Below are 15353 nucleotides of genomic sequence, written 5' to 3' on the forward strand. Positions count from 1 at the left end.
GATAAAGTGCGTACACTCAGTATGAATATACAAATGAATAATATAATTCCGGTCTCTAGTTATTACTAATGAAATGCGTATAATTTTATTTGGTGTGTACCTATTATAATTTATTTATTTTATACTTAATATTTAAACTTTATATTACATAATGTTTATTGTACAAGCGTCCGGTGATTTCAAGGCTACTTATTTTATAACTATAATACCTATACAACTGTATAGGTATATCATTTTATATTTTGAATAAGTTTAAATAATTTACAATGTCCCTTGTTTATTTTCTCAGAATCAACATTGGGCATTTAAATATTAATTATTATTGAATTAATGGTCGTCAAAACATTTGAACGCTTATTGCTACTACCGATGCGTGTATTTTCTACATTTTTATTATAAAAATAGTGAATATACAGTTAGGATCAAGCAACAATTTCCGTGAAATATGAATCAAAAACTGACAGAAGTCCTGAGTTACATTTTGATTCACAAGACACTTGATCATATTATGAAGTATTTGTTGACACCGGGAACAAGGATTTGTAAAAATAAAATAAATTAAAACAACAAAATATACAAATAAAACAAAGGTATAATTACGACACACAAGCGACAGTAAATATAAGTAATATAATTTATACTATAGGTGCTACTTTAGTTTTTCAACTTAAGTCATTCTTTTATATACCTATAATGCTATAACCCAATACGATAATGATAAAACCTTAATATTTATATAATTAAACTTATCCAATTGGTACAAATTAAGCTTAAGATGGTCAGTTGAAACTGATTATGAAGGCGACTCACTAATCACTATTATAATGAAGTGAATGGTAATGATAGCTGCCATCAACAACTTAGATGATAGGCTTATAACTAAATTATATTGTACTAATTTTTAAAACTTATAAAATATAATTTTAAGGATAATTAATATAATATTAATGTATAAAACTGTTTATAATTTCCTTAATAAAGTCTTTTATAAGTCTCTGAATTTAAATTAATTTACTTACACTTACACTATATTAACTTTGTTTAAATTACGATACATTTATACAATAATAGATATAGGTAACCAAAAATATTTTAAAGAAAACATTTTGAGTACAAAAACAAACTTAATCTAGTATATAATACAAAATATTATAATAAATATATATACATTTTTCTTTTAACTATAAGTACTTTCATCATAGTCAATATAGTACACATAATATGGATGAATTAAGGATTGAAAGTCGATTAATTCAGCAAGAGCTGTTAACATAGCTGCAATACCACTTGTAAGTCCAATAACAATAACCATATTCATGTAAATTTTAGATTTCCACGATAGACTCCTGTAAAAAAAAATAATAATAATAAATATAATAAATTGTACTAATTAGTAAAAAAAAATTTACTAAACCCAAGTTATCGGGCGTACCTATACTTATTAAATAAGTACCTAATAAATGCAAATTGTTAGTAAAATGTTCTTATTGGATTTAAATAAATTAACAAGATGATGTTCTTAAATTTTTTATAGATACATGTTTCAATTTCAATTACTTTTTTATTTAAAAACCTTTACATCTTATATAAGGTTCATCATCGTTGGCTATTCTTAAAACAACAACGATAACAACTAATGCTCATAGAATGCTCTAGGTGTATTTTTTCAAAAACGTTGTTTTTATTCACGTGTTTAAAAATACTTAAAATATTAAATAATAGTCGTGTAAGTCAATACATAACCAAATTTAGAGAAAATATATTTTATACTGATAGTTATTTAGTTCAGTAAGATATGAAACAAACGCATATTTTGATAGATGATTTATTGATACATAGCATTTACATTTTAAATGCTGAAAACATAAATCACCATTCAGCAGAGCATTGTCGACCAAATTTGATTTAAAAGTACACAACAATAAGTATTTACATCAATACCATTTAAATAATTAAATATTAATAATAATATTTTCGGTTGAAATTAATTCAACTTAACATATTATTTTTAGTAAAAATAAACTAAATTACTACAATATCAATATAAATGTATTATAATATACCAGTATACTAATTAATATAAGCATTATAAGCTGACAGACTGTCTCGCACAGATTTATTTTTTTGGTGCAATTATTTAGGTTTGTATTAAAATTTAATAAAAAAATTATATTGTTTTACTCAAAGACGAAGTGTACTCAAAACCTACTATAAAACACAATGACTTTCCCAGCAGTTTTTTTTTAAACAAACTCCAAATTAATTTAAAACAATAATTGTCTTAAGTAGGTACTTCTTTACATGGGTATTTATGTTGATACATAATGTTAAGCTTACAATCGTTTAAAAACTGCAATAGATGATAAAATAATAATATTTTTTTACAATATAAGAGGTTACAGAATGATTGCAGTATTCATTAAAATATCGTAAATATTATACCTGTCGGGCCATGTGGTGCTTCGCATGGAACACAGCCTCAAGTAGAATATCGACGGTAGTACAAACGTAGCGAGTATAACGGTCGAACATCCCATCAGAGCCACTAAATTGGTGAAATTTGGCATGCTCTCACCAAGAGCTATCATGGCAAGTAATAAGCCTATGCGGACTACGAATCGTGAGAAACCGAACGCTGAAAATAAAATTAATATTGTATGTGTGTTAATTACCAATTGGTGTTAGTATAGGTACAGGTTAATTTAAACATAAATAAAAATGAATAACTGTCATCTCGCGAAAAAAAATTGTCGATAAAATAAATATATTAGTTGATACGATATTAAGAGTAACTTTGAACTTTAAGGTAAACTTAAATTTTTATATAATGTATAATTATTAATTAAATATGTATTTTATAAAAAAATTTCGGTTTTCCTATGACTTTTTTTAAAAAATAGTTAAAAATAATCTATGTATTATATTATTTAAAAATCATTACATTATTACAATTAATACATTATAATTTAATTGCTATAATATAGTGCTTACAGTGCGGTGTATTGAAGAACGATTCCACTTGTTCAGATACTGGTTTCACGATAATGACAAATCCCAAAATTAAATGCCCTGCCATCAAAATAATCGCCGCGTACGACAGCCACGAGTCACCGAGGGACATGAGGATGTTTGGATTAATCGTATGACCGTACACGACATATCCTCCAACAACGATCGACCCGAAAAGAATGGCCAAAACTGGAACAAAGATAAAATAATAAATAAATAATCATACATACACAAGATTGATTGATTAATCAGTTCGCCCAGTTTTAAATACCTGTGGTAGTCTCAATAACAGAAAATCGTATAATATGTATAGTAGTAGTGATAACCAATAAGTAACATTGTCAGAGCTATCCCAACAAATGTTCACCCGTTTACGAGCTACCCGAAACCACTCGCAAGTACCCGTAACTTAACTGATGACACCCATTTGTCCAACAAAAAATACGATAACGTTTAATAACTTTTAGCACGATTACTCACTGATAAATGAAGTTACTACGCTCCGCGAAAACTCGTTTCGTTTAAACATAGTGTGTGTTCGTATCACCGGGAATGATGCCGCTCCACCATAAGAGAATAAGATTGATCCAAAGGACAAGAAAAATTGGTTTGCTGAACATGCAGTTATGTGCGGTTCAGTCGCTGAACCTTCTTTCATTCGTTCATCCAACAAAATTTGCATTAAGACGAAGTAACAGGACGTCATCGTCGTGAGCAAAGCACCAACGGCCACTATACTGTTGGGGACAAAAAAAATCGTATGATTAACAATCTTAATTTATTTGTATTTTAATATTCATCATACAGTTAATATAATATATAACAGCCCTTTATAATTATAACTATATGTGACTAATATCACCTGTAAGTCCTCAATTAAAGATGGACTGGACAAGTTAATGACAAAAATATAATTGAGTTATAATGTCAAATACGATAACGTTAAATTTTAAGTTAATATAGTAAAAAATAATAGATTTAACTCTATAACTTTAGAGTTAATATGGATAATAATACTAATATAACTAATTAAAAAAATTGATAATTTATTTTTAATTACTATCAAAGTCACACAGCGACTGTTGATTGTTTAACTTGGTCATTGTGTTATGTAATAAATTAAAAATATATCATATAGTTATAGTATGTAATGTAGAGTTGTGATTTACTTAATTGCTAAAATGTACATGTTTTGATTAATATTAACATAAAATCGTAATGCAGCGAAACTTTCATACTACGAACTTCCATCTAATGAATTATCTATTAAACGAAATAGTTTTAGACTCATAAGTCATTACCATATTAGAATCAAATACTTGTATTAAACTATTTAATATATTTCTCTGTAATAATAATTTTTTTTTGTCCACGACACTTCGTATAATTTGGAAGTTTCGCTGTATTATTATTGTTTTATTTCACTATTATAAAAAAATGTAGGTACATACCAATAATCCTTTGGTGATTCCAAAAACATAAGTGAACTGAGGGCTACTGAAAATACAAATAGCCACGTCGAAAAGCCAACTTCCGGATGTGTGCCAGAAAATAACTTCTGTGCAGATTGGGCGATTAGCATTAAATATACAGTTGCGGAGCCGAACAGTGTTATGTGTACACATGCTTTCGTAAAATAACTAAAAATCACACTAATAAGTTAAATAATACACGTATATGTGTCTTTAAGTTTTTAAGAATATTTATGGCAATAATACTGTCATTTTATTTATTAGAGTTCAGATAACGCCGCAGAATTATATAAACGACTCTGCAAGACTGCAACATGGGCAACGACTTTCGTGCATTCAATTTTATACAATCCTAATGGTAAATTAATATTAAATATTTAAATATAATAATGACAAAAATAGCAATATATATAAAAAATATATTTAGTAATATATGTAGCTATAGGTCGGCAGGCCGGTTTCGCTCAGAATCGTTTTACGTATGTGCATACGTACGTTTTACAAATTACATCGACTTACTCCTCAATGGCGAGGTACAATCAACACTTACTATACAGCAGAGCAATTACCTACTTTTTCCCATTAATTTTAATTTTATTGTATACACGAAAGTCATCACTCATGTACACTACAGTTGACAAGGCAATGAATATAATATATTATTACAATTATTGTAGATTGTGAATAGGTAATATATATTATAAATTAATACCTAGTTCGTCTTCCGACTGCATGCAACGCAATTGTAGGATACGGGTCAGGTAAAGGATAAACTCGGTATTGGGCGTATCTCTCCTCAAGTATCAGCCAACAGGTCCCCAGACAAGAAGCGCTGTAAGCCGTTGCAATTCCAAATGTAACCAACAAAATGAATCCCATCCATCCTGAGAACAGTGATCGCAAATTATAACAATCCATATAACAGATGCGTACTATAAATGGGTACTAATAGGTTGAACGTGAGTTGAGTGAGGGTAAGTACTTAGCGTGTGAACTATTTCTACATGAGTATCAATTACCTACCTACATCATTTGTAAATAGAATATTCTTTATCTTTTATATTTTAGAATATTAATATGATATATTGTCAGTAACTATAAATTAATTTGTATTAGAAATAGTATTGTAATTGAATTACAACTATTAATTAACTATAAATTATTTTTTATAATAGGATCGGTGTGTCGTTAATTGGAGAACTAGTGTACCTTACACAGTATAAATATATGTCACATTATAGGGTTTTCAATAGTCACCTTCTCACCTTTCTGTCCTATTGATGGATAAAAATTAGTTAATATAATTATATTTAACGATTGCATAAAAAAGAAAAAAATATATATTACATATATTAGTGTATAAAAGTTTCGAAATGTACTGACATATTTTATAAATATATCTTAAATAATATGGCAAGATCAAAACACAATATAATGAAATACAAGGACATAATAATATTATATTATACCATAAAACATATGATCAAGCTTTAGGTACTTACCGGAAAACTATTTATAGGCTTAACGAAGTAATAGTGTATTTTTTTTTAGTAAAGCTTAAATAAAGCTTAATGTACTTTCAAACTATTGTTCTAAATAATTTTATCTGTACACATAATGTGATAGGTACATTGTAAATATTTTATCATTAGAGACTTACCTAGGTTAACCACTGCCCATGGAGCGGCGAGCATTCCGATTCCGGCCATCTCACCCGCTATGAATACGACCGCAATTCCGGTCCTAAATCCACTAGCAGAGTAGTCATCATTGTATGTTATCATTCCCTGTAAAATTTATAAAATTAGGAATTTCTATACTGTAATGTAATTAATTTTGTGCACAAATACGTGGGTAAGAATGTTGATTAGAGGCGTCAATGAACATGAACGCAGCGTCATTATAGGTTTTTCCGGGTGTACGAGCTTTTAGGCAGGCCAATTTTAATATTACATCGAGCCGTTTAATTTATATTCAATAATATATTATGTATATGCGTATAAATATATGTATGTAATGTTTTAAAATCCTAATATTAGTTTAAATTATTATTCTATTTTCAAATGGTTAACAATTGAAAAAATTAAAAATTTATACACAGGTATTAGCAATAACCAATGTATTATATCAACTTGTGTAAGATATATATATATATATATATATATATAATATATATTAATGATTAATGACATATAATGACATATTACAATATATATATATTACATAGTTTATAACTATTAATCTAATCATATTATATGAGAATACATAATTTATAAGTTAAGTTATTATATCTAGTTACTTATGTCTAAGTATTTTTTAGTTAATGAAGAGCTAATGATGCAAAAAAAAAATGATAAAGCATACACATATGAATAATGAATAACTTAATGTTTTAATTAAGGCATGAACAATGTCTATTATTAGGGATACATTAATTATCATAATTATTGTATTTTTTTTAAATTTATTATAAATTTAACTGGGAAGTCAATATATATATATAATGAAATCGTAATTCGTAATTGTAACAAATTTGATCAATAATTAAACTTCAAACGCTTATAAAAAAATAAAGCTTTTTAAATATTTTTGCACCGCTATAAGTGAAACTTAAGACAAACTCTGTATTATATTTAAATGTCTATGAATAACTTAAATCAGTTTAAATATTTTTAAAATAATATTTTGTGTATAGAAAATGATAATTTACTCAATAATTGAATATTAAAAACATAAGGATTAATATTTTTTTAGCGTATGACGATAACAAAAGCATAAAACAAGTTAAAAGATTATAAATCGTATTCTATCTCATAATATATTAAAGTAAAAAAAATGTAATAAAATATTATTGTATTATGCAGATAACTGCAGTATCTTATACGTCATACGTATGATCTTAAACGATTATAAAATTTTTTTAAATCAAAATTTCAAACATTTTAAGCACATTATTTTGTGTCAACTTTATTTTATAAATGGTAACAACTATATTTTTGATGAATTTCTGGTAGTTTTTTTTTGAAAATGTCAAAATTATCAATTTTAGTTTGTTAGTTTTTTACTACCTATATAGTCCTTTAGAGTTTATTAAATGCATAATTTGTTTTTTATTGGAATCAATTCAATTTTCAAAAGTTAAATTTTATTCTATTTTTAATGCAATTTAATATATTTTATACATTTTAATCGCTAATCTAATAATAACATAACAAAAAATGTTTTAAATTTTGCGATAAATTAATACAAAATAGTTGGTAAACATAATTCATTATTTTAATTTTAGCTTAAAATTAAAAAATAAGTACCTACTATTATTGTATAATTACAATTAGTTGATTACTTTAAATTTTTTCATTTCATTCCCTTTTCTTACAATAGTATAAATTTATAAAATAACTAATGAACAAAAATTAATAATTCAACAATATTCATTTTTAGCTATACCAGGATTCATTAAAAAATAAACCTAGTTGTTTCTGTTAAAAAAAAAATAAAGTTGACTGCTGTTGATATAATTTTTTACTACAATTTTGAAATTTTGATAAAAATGTCCAGTTAAAAATAAAGAAACATGTCCTTCTTTACGAAATTCCATACTATTAATTATACAAAATATATCTGTGTATTTTTATCAAATTGTGAAATTTTCGGTATTTTTTAATTGGGATATGAAAAACTTTTACGAGGAACTTTATATAAAGTATTTAAGCTTTTTTTTTATTTACAAACACATTAATTAATAAATTGAAATTTTAAAGTTATACAAAAACTACTATAATTAGGAACCTCGCATTAAATTTTTCTTTAAGTTTTAGACCTTAACTATTTTAAAACCTTTATATACATTTATACATTTATTCGACGAATTTTGTCAATATATAAACTTCAAATTGTTATAAATAAAACATTGTTCATTTATATTTTTAAATCACTAATAGCTAATAAGTTCAACTTATTATTGTTTTCAAACTTTTTGACTGAGTTTATTATTGTATTAATATTTATAAAAAAAAAAAATTGAAAATTTTATCACAGTATTTGCAATCTAAAATTTTAGTTGATTGAATTTTTAGTTTAGATAAAAAAATAACATTTTAACATTAAACAAATATTTATTTATGTATATTTAAATGTTCTATTTATTTTACTTTAACTTAGAATGTACTTTATCCAAATTGTTGGTTGTATGTCTTGTATAAAACCTAAATCGATGATGATTTAAGAAAATATTTGAAAAACTAATTTGAATAATAATTTCATAGTTATTTTAAAAATTGTATATTATATATATTTGAAAAAAGTCGGTGGTGCCATGTGAATATATAGTTAAATATTGCAAATCAAGAAATTGAACGAATTAAAACGAAGAAAACATTTGACTCGCTATTAAATAAAATAATGGTAAAATAATAAACATAATAACATTAGTAATAGCTATAATTCCTAATAATTAAATACCAATAATAATAAACCAATTAAAATAATTAAAAAAAATAGACGATAATGACAATTAACATCATGTTATAGTTATAGACTCATAGATGCATTTAAAATATAATGTGAACAGGACTAAACAATACGTGTAAATAACTCGTTTCTTCCGTGTTCATAAAATATGGCATTGGACGACAAATGCACGACGTGGTGTAATATATATAAGTATAACTATAAGTCCGCAAAGAACGGAATAATGCACTAAAACCCAACCAAATATGAACATAAAAATTATCATGTAAAAAAAAATGTTAATAAATAAATAATAATAATATAATAATAATAATAATAATAATATTTTCTTATAGGTATGTTAGTATGTCTAGTAAAATATCATTAAAGCTATTGTGATTGACGACTGTGGAACATGATAATATATCCAGAAAATCTGTAAATACCTATATCGGCTATATTAATTTATTGAGTTCAATATTAATCGAATACTGAAAAATATGAAGCCAAAATTTAAACAATATTAATTTTTTTGTTCTTTCTTGCAGGCAGCGATTGATTTTTGAATTCTTCAAAAATGTCTATAAAACACTTAAAATTTCCAATAAAAGATGCAAACATGCAGACATGATCGTAAAGCAAATGCTTAAAACGCGGAAAGGTCGAAACACGTGAGAGTAAAAAAATCTTCGTATTCGTAAATCGCTTTGAAACGAGACACGATGAGTATACGATTCGAAACGGCATGGAATTCATCCGTTCCCCGACTAGCGAGCAATTATACAATATATAGTAAGACGCAAGTATAGGTAAAGGTTAACGAATGTAATGAGTGCAATACAATAGTAAATTTACCCCGTTTCCGTTTTGCTGCACGTCCTGTAATACGCTGTTTTCGAGTTGCGGGCTGTCGCTGTAGTCGGCGGTCGCCGGTATAGGGTCCTCCGGTACCGAAGTCGCGGTGGTCATGACCGTCGGCGTCGAAGTCGTCGTCACCACGATCGTTGTCTGAGTACCCAGGTCGTTGATCGAACACGGGTTGCACGTGGGACACGCCGGGTCGTAGTTGGAATCGCCGACCTGCGGTATCCCGTGCACCAGGTGCCCGCGTATCTGAAAAGGCCTCGGCTCGTCCGCCGCCGACGGCTGATGGCCGTCGCCGCGTTCCACCGCGTCCGCGTAGATCATGGTCGATCTCCGCCAGCGACGAAACAGTTCGACCGCGGTTGCGTTTCCATCGACCACCACGGAACACTTGCGCGCAGTCGCAGTCTCGTCGGCCGAATGACTGTGCTGGCCCGCGCGTTTGTCGCTTAAATAACGCCGCCGAAGGGGTCCCGGCCGCGGGAAACCTGATGTGATGGCGGGGATACGACGCCGATCGTTCTCATTGGTCCGATCGCGCACTATTGCTTCTGCGGCGGCGGCGGCGGCGGCGGCAGCGACGGGTGTGAATGCCCGACAAGGAACACGATTATATTATTATTATTGTTATTATTGTATAGTGAACTTCGACGCACGTTTTGAGTACGCGGCGGCGGCCGCTGCGGCGGCCGCTGCGGCGGCCGCTGCGGCGCTGCTTCTGATACTATACATTATTATTATTATTATACGATTATAGCGTTGTTGTATGGGAGCATCGACGGAGGTACGCGCATCATCGGTTGATGTCGCCTCGACCGAACGCATTTTTGATTTTCCACTCGCACGTGTTTTTCGTCGCTCGCGCTCACTTCTTCTCGTTCGCCCTACCTCCCCTCCGCCCCCCGTCCATCGACAACGCACACGCATCTCACTCGTTCTCGCCGATCGCCGCCACGGCAGCCGTCTCGCGCTCTCTTGTACACTCTCCGCGGGTACGCGACGTCGACACGCCGATGTCGGCGGCCGCCCATTTCCTCTGCCGCCGCCGCCGCCGCCGACATGAAAACGGCCGACGACGGTCATCGCGACTCAAGCGGCATAGTGCGGCGGACATTTAATCTGACGGCGGCGGCCCACGCGCGTTCCTCCGGGCGGCCGTGCGATCGCGCCGCCGCCGCCGCCGCCATAATATATCGTATACGGCGAAAACAGAGCTGGTCGCGACGGCGTAATATTATTATTAGTTATTACCTTGTCAAACACGCGGCTTTCGGCTCATATTTTTGTGTCCCGTGTCTACCGATATTAATGGACAAAAAAAATTATAGTAAAGTATTAATGCCGTGTCACAATAAACTATCTCAGATTATTAGAGAATTTTTTTGAAGCTTTTTTAATATATTTAGCTGTACTCGATGTGTTTGTAAACGCATAGAACAAAATTGGAAATTGTGTATTTTATTTTTTTTCGTTAAATTTTTATGTGCTGCCCGCGTAGTATAAATTATTCAATGTTTTTGGCCCACCTGATACTTTGAGTTTGACATGCCTGCATCAGACGTCCGTCAAAAAAAATAAATGTCGATGGTTATTACCCCGTCCTGATTGATTCGCGACCGCACGCATATCTCCGTACAAATAGGATCACCTTAAAGTATTTTGCGAATGTATTTCTTTTTTCGGAGTTTTACCCGTATGTTTTATTTTTATATTATATTAAAATAATAATATCTATAATATAATTTTTTTATTATAGAATTGAATTTAAAAAAAATATTTATAATCGTAAGAAGAATAAATATCAGTAGGTAATAAATAATAATAATGCTGATAAATTATCATTAACATATTTTATTTTACATATTTTTACATATTTCAATATCATAAATACATATTTTAAGATTATTTGTAAAATTTCTGCTTTTTTTTTTACATATTTCGTAAATTTTGACAATTTCTGTGGTTTAGTAGTATTCTACATTTATACTTCGATAATAGTACTCGTAAAAATTGTAAGTGAATAATGCACATAGAAAATAAGTATATAAATTGATTATATAGTTTATCTTATTTTGTTTCTGTTCGATAGCTAATAACTATACATTAATATGATCTTGGATTATACTTTATATTCAACAATTATTAGACAAAATATATTTAAAAATTTTCAAATGTTAGTATACTTGCGTTCGTGTGGTTGTGAAAATATCTTTATATTTTATACTTTTTAAATTGAATTGATTAGAAATTAAAAACAATTAATTGTATATTATTAAATTATTGAGAATTTAATCTTTTATACGTTATAATTTTACATTTTTCTTATTACATATTTTTTATTTTATACTACATATTTTGGCAATTTTAATTATATACAGGTGTTACATGAAGATGATCTGTCAAATGAAATAATGAAATAACTTTTGTTCTAATTAATATTTTTATAAAATTTCTTTTAAATATAAGTCATAGACACTTGCGCTACATTTTTAGTATACATTTTTTATTTTTATTTTTAATACCGAAAATAAACAACTTAAAAATTGATTAAAAAAATTTCAAAAATATTCAAAATAGCCAGTTTGTAAATCTGATTTAAAAAAAAAATTAGATTATAAAAACATTTATTTAAATCCAGTGGCTGATTTTTTATAATTTTTTTAAATAGCAATATTATCGTTAGGTAACTTACGATCTAGTTTATGTTAGTAACATTATAATTTCAAAAAATATAATTTGTTTTAAAAATATTTTATATAAACATTTTTGAATAGGTGCATGTTAAAACTATTTTTTTATTGTTCTACAATTTACATAAACTATAGATCGTAATTTACATAACAAGAATATTGATATTTAAAAAAATTGTAAAAAATCAGCCATTGGACTTAAATAAATATTTTTACCATTTAAATTTTTTTTTTAATTAGATTCATAAATTGGCTATTTTCGAATATTTTGGAAATTTTTTGTCACTTTTTTATTTTATTATTTTCAGTATTAAAAAATAAAAAATAAAAAAATGTAACGCAAGTGTCTATGAATTATATTTAAAAGAATTTTTTTTTAAATATTAATTAGAATAAAAGTTATTTCATTTGTCAGAACTCCGTGGAACACTTCGTATATATATATATATATATATATATATATGTACATATTTTTGGTTTTTTATTACATTAAATCCCAGCCCTACTGATAATTATTAAGCATTTTGTATTCAATAAAACATAATATATTGTATAATGTATTGAGTACAAACGTTTGCTTTTTTTCCGGATTCCGATTTAAAAAATAATATAATGTATCTATCGTATCTATTAAATAATTTAAATAATATTATTATAAAATCATTCGTAAACTACGAATATGTTTAGCAGTTAATAATAATTGGTACTATAAAAAAATTGTGTTATTATAATGTCAACAATATTGTGAATTTGACTTTATATTATTGTTGAATTAAACGTACTACTTAAGTTGATTTATTATTTATTACAATGATGAATGGAGACGAAAACTTTTGATTTCAAATTTGCTGCTTTAATATTCTACAGCTGATACCAAATGTATATCAGTTAATTAATTCCATGTCCTGTAAGAATAATATTCTAATAGAAAGTTATGAGAAAGGTCAAAATCGGTGACCTTATATAGTTATATATTATCAAACAAATGGTTAATTAGTGTTAACCGTTGAATGATTAGATTAGCTGTATATTATAATATAGTACAAGAAAACAATGATAAAAACATTTTTTCCTCTGCCCTCATCAGTCCTATTTAAATTTCAAATTATTATATTTTAATTAATATAATTGGCAAACTAACGTTTTTTCAGATAAGTATACCTATCAAATATGCACGTAGTCATTGATGTTAATAGAAAAACAACTTACCGGTAGCTGTATACAGTATAGATATTTTTTATATCAAATTAATTCATTGCAGCATTTTAGTTATTATTTAATTTTGTAATGAATTAAATTAATTTTATCCCTTGAAGCAGATGAGTGAGATATACTTCAGTTTTTGTGTAGTAGATATTCGAAATACTTTTATAACACTTTTTTCGAAAGTATTTTTCACATAATTCTGAGTACTTTATCTACGAATTTTAACATTTTAAACCTTAAAAACTATATTGTAATTTTGTATGATGCTTATTATTTTGTTATCTGTAGTATTCTACGGATATTTCAACGTATTTTAATGAATCAAAGTTTATTTTTCAAAATTTTTGAATATTTATATTATAAATGCTTTTAAAAAGTATTTTAATAGTATTACGCTCGTTATTGTACACAGCTATAATAAGTATAACATAAATACATAATATAAATACATACAAGTGAATTAATTAAGTATCTACAATGTAGACTCAACACATCACACTTATTATTTCAAAAAGTTTTATCATTTTTGAAATTATTTTTCAGTTAAATACGTGTAAGTTATCACTATATAACTACTATTAGTACTTGTTTAAAATTCGATTTATTTGTATCGAAGTAAAAAAAAAAAATTGTTATAAACCAAAAAAATAAAACACTCAAACATAATTATGATAAAACTATATATAACTTTGTTTTGCAATAATGTTATTAAAATATTAAATTATATATATTTTTTTAAAGTTGAAACTTTTAGGAATAATGGATATATACTTAAACAAATTGCCTTGTATAAAACATGCTCGATTTAATTTAATATAAATTAAATCTTGTGAAATAAAAAAAACCTAAGTGAATGTACTATGTGTCTATCGTCTATGTAAAAGCTATGTATACGTAGAGACTGATAACGGTTAATTTATGGCTGGTGTAGGTGTATGGTAGGTATATAATAAATCATCTAATCAGACGAAAGCATATTATATTATAAATCTCAGTGTATTTGCAGTGTTACCTGACATAAACCATATACCTATAGCCATCGAAATATAACTTCTAATCTAATAAGAAATAAATAAACGTTTACACACTGTATACACTAAGTTTAAGTAAATTTTAGCAATTGAAATTGTTGACCAAAATATTATAAGAGTCGTCAGTCGATCGATACTGTTTTCAAATACGCGTCAGCCTTTCTAGATCGTGTATATATAGTTAGAATTATAGTAGATATTAGCTTAACAGCTTAGTCTAACAATTTATCAAAAACAAATCCTAAAACTTGGTGATTTAAACTTAATATAATATTATTGATTGGGTTAGACTAACTTATTTTTAATTACATTATTTTTATTACATAACTGTAGTACTTTCGAAGGACACAATAATTAATAAAATTATCGCTAACAATATTTATTACTTATTATGCACGTCCAAACTGTCCAAAAGTTGAGAACATGTTACCTATAATAATTTATCATTATAATTCAAATCGTCCGTCTTATTGAAGATGAAGTTTAATATTATACGTAGACAAGTATACAATAACTAAGTTTTTTGTTTACGGGATTTTATTTTAATTATTTATTGTGTATACTATGTACAAGTAAAAAATAATTCTCCGAAGATTTTACTAAGTAAGTATACAATGGTAAAAATCTGATTG

The 15353-nt window shown here is 27.7% G+C and overlaps 1 protein-coding gene across 2 annotated transcripts; it reads right to left on the bottom strand.

Annotated features, from left to right (window-relative positions):
* Positions 1–574: 574 nt before the first annotated feature.
* On the bottom strand, positions 575–10397 carry LOC132927004 (uncharacterized). 2 transcript variants are annotated; one of them, XM_060991447.1, is made up of 8 exons: positions 9786–10397; positions 6142–6268; positions 5194–5365; positions 4461–4661; positions 3490–3746; positions 2992–3198; positions 2443–2635; positions 575–1346 (listed from the first exon to the last, which is right to left on the bottom strand). In XM_060991447.1, the coding sequence occupies exons 1-8, from the start codon at positions 10116–10118 to the stop codon at positions 1178–1180; spliced, it is 1659 nt and encodes a 552-aa protein (XP_060847430.1). In that variant the 5' UTR covers positions 10119–10397; the 3' UTR covers positions 575–1177. The 2 variants fall into 2 exon arrangements, with proteins under 2 accessions (XP_060847430.1, XP_060847429.1); XM_060991446.1 differs by having other exon boundaries at positions 4461–4649; positions 9786–10231.
* Positions 10398–15353: the final 4956 nt, after the last annotated feature.

This window comes from Rhopalosiphum padi, chromosome 3 (genome assembly GCF_020882245.1).
Source record: "Rhopalosiphum padi isolate XX-2018 chromosome 3, ASM2088224v1, whole genome shotgun sequence".
NCBI lineage: Eukaryota > Metazoa > Arthropoda > Insecta > Hemiptera > Aphididae > Rhopalosiphum > Rhopalosiphum padi.

Coding starts and splice junctions, on each gene's coding strand:
- LOC132927004 (XM_060991447.1), bottom strand. CDS start 10,118: ATGATCTACGCGGACGCGGTGGAACGCGGCGACGGCCATCAGCCGTCG. Junction 3,747..4,460: donor GAATCACCAAAGGATTATTG/GTATGTACCTAC, acceptor TGTCCCCAACAG/TATAGTGGCCGTTGGTGCTT. Junction 1,347..2,442: donor AGCACCACATGGCCCGACAG/GTATAATATTTA, acceptor TTTTTTTTACAG/GAGTCTATCGTGGAAATCTA.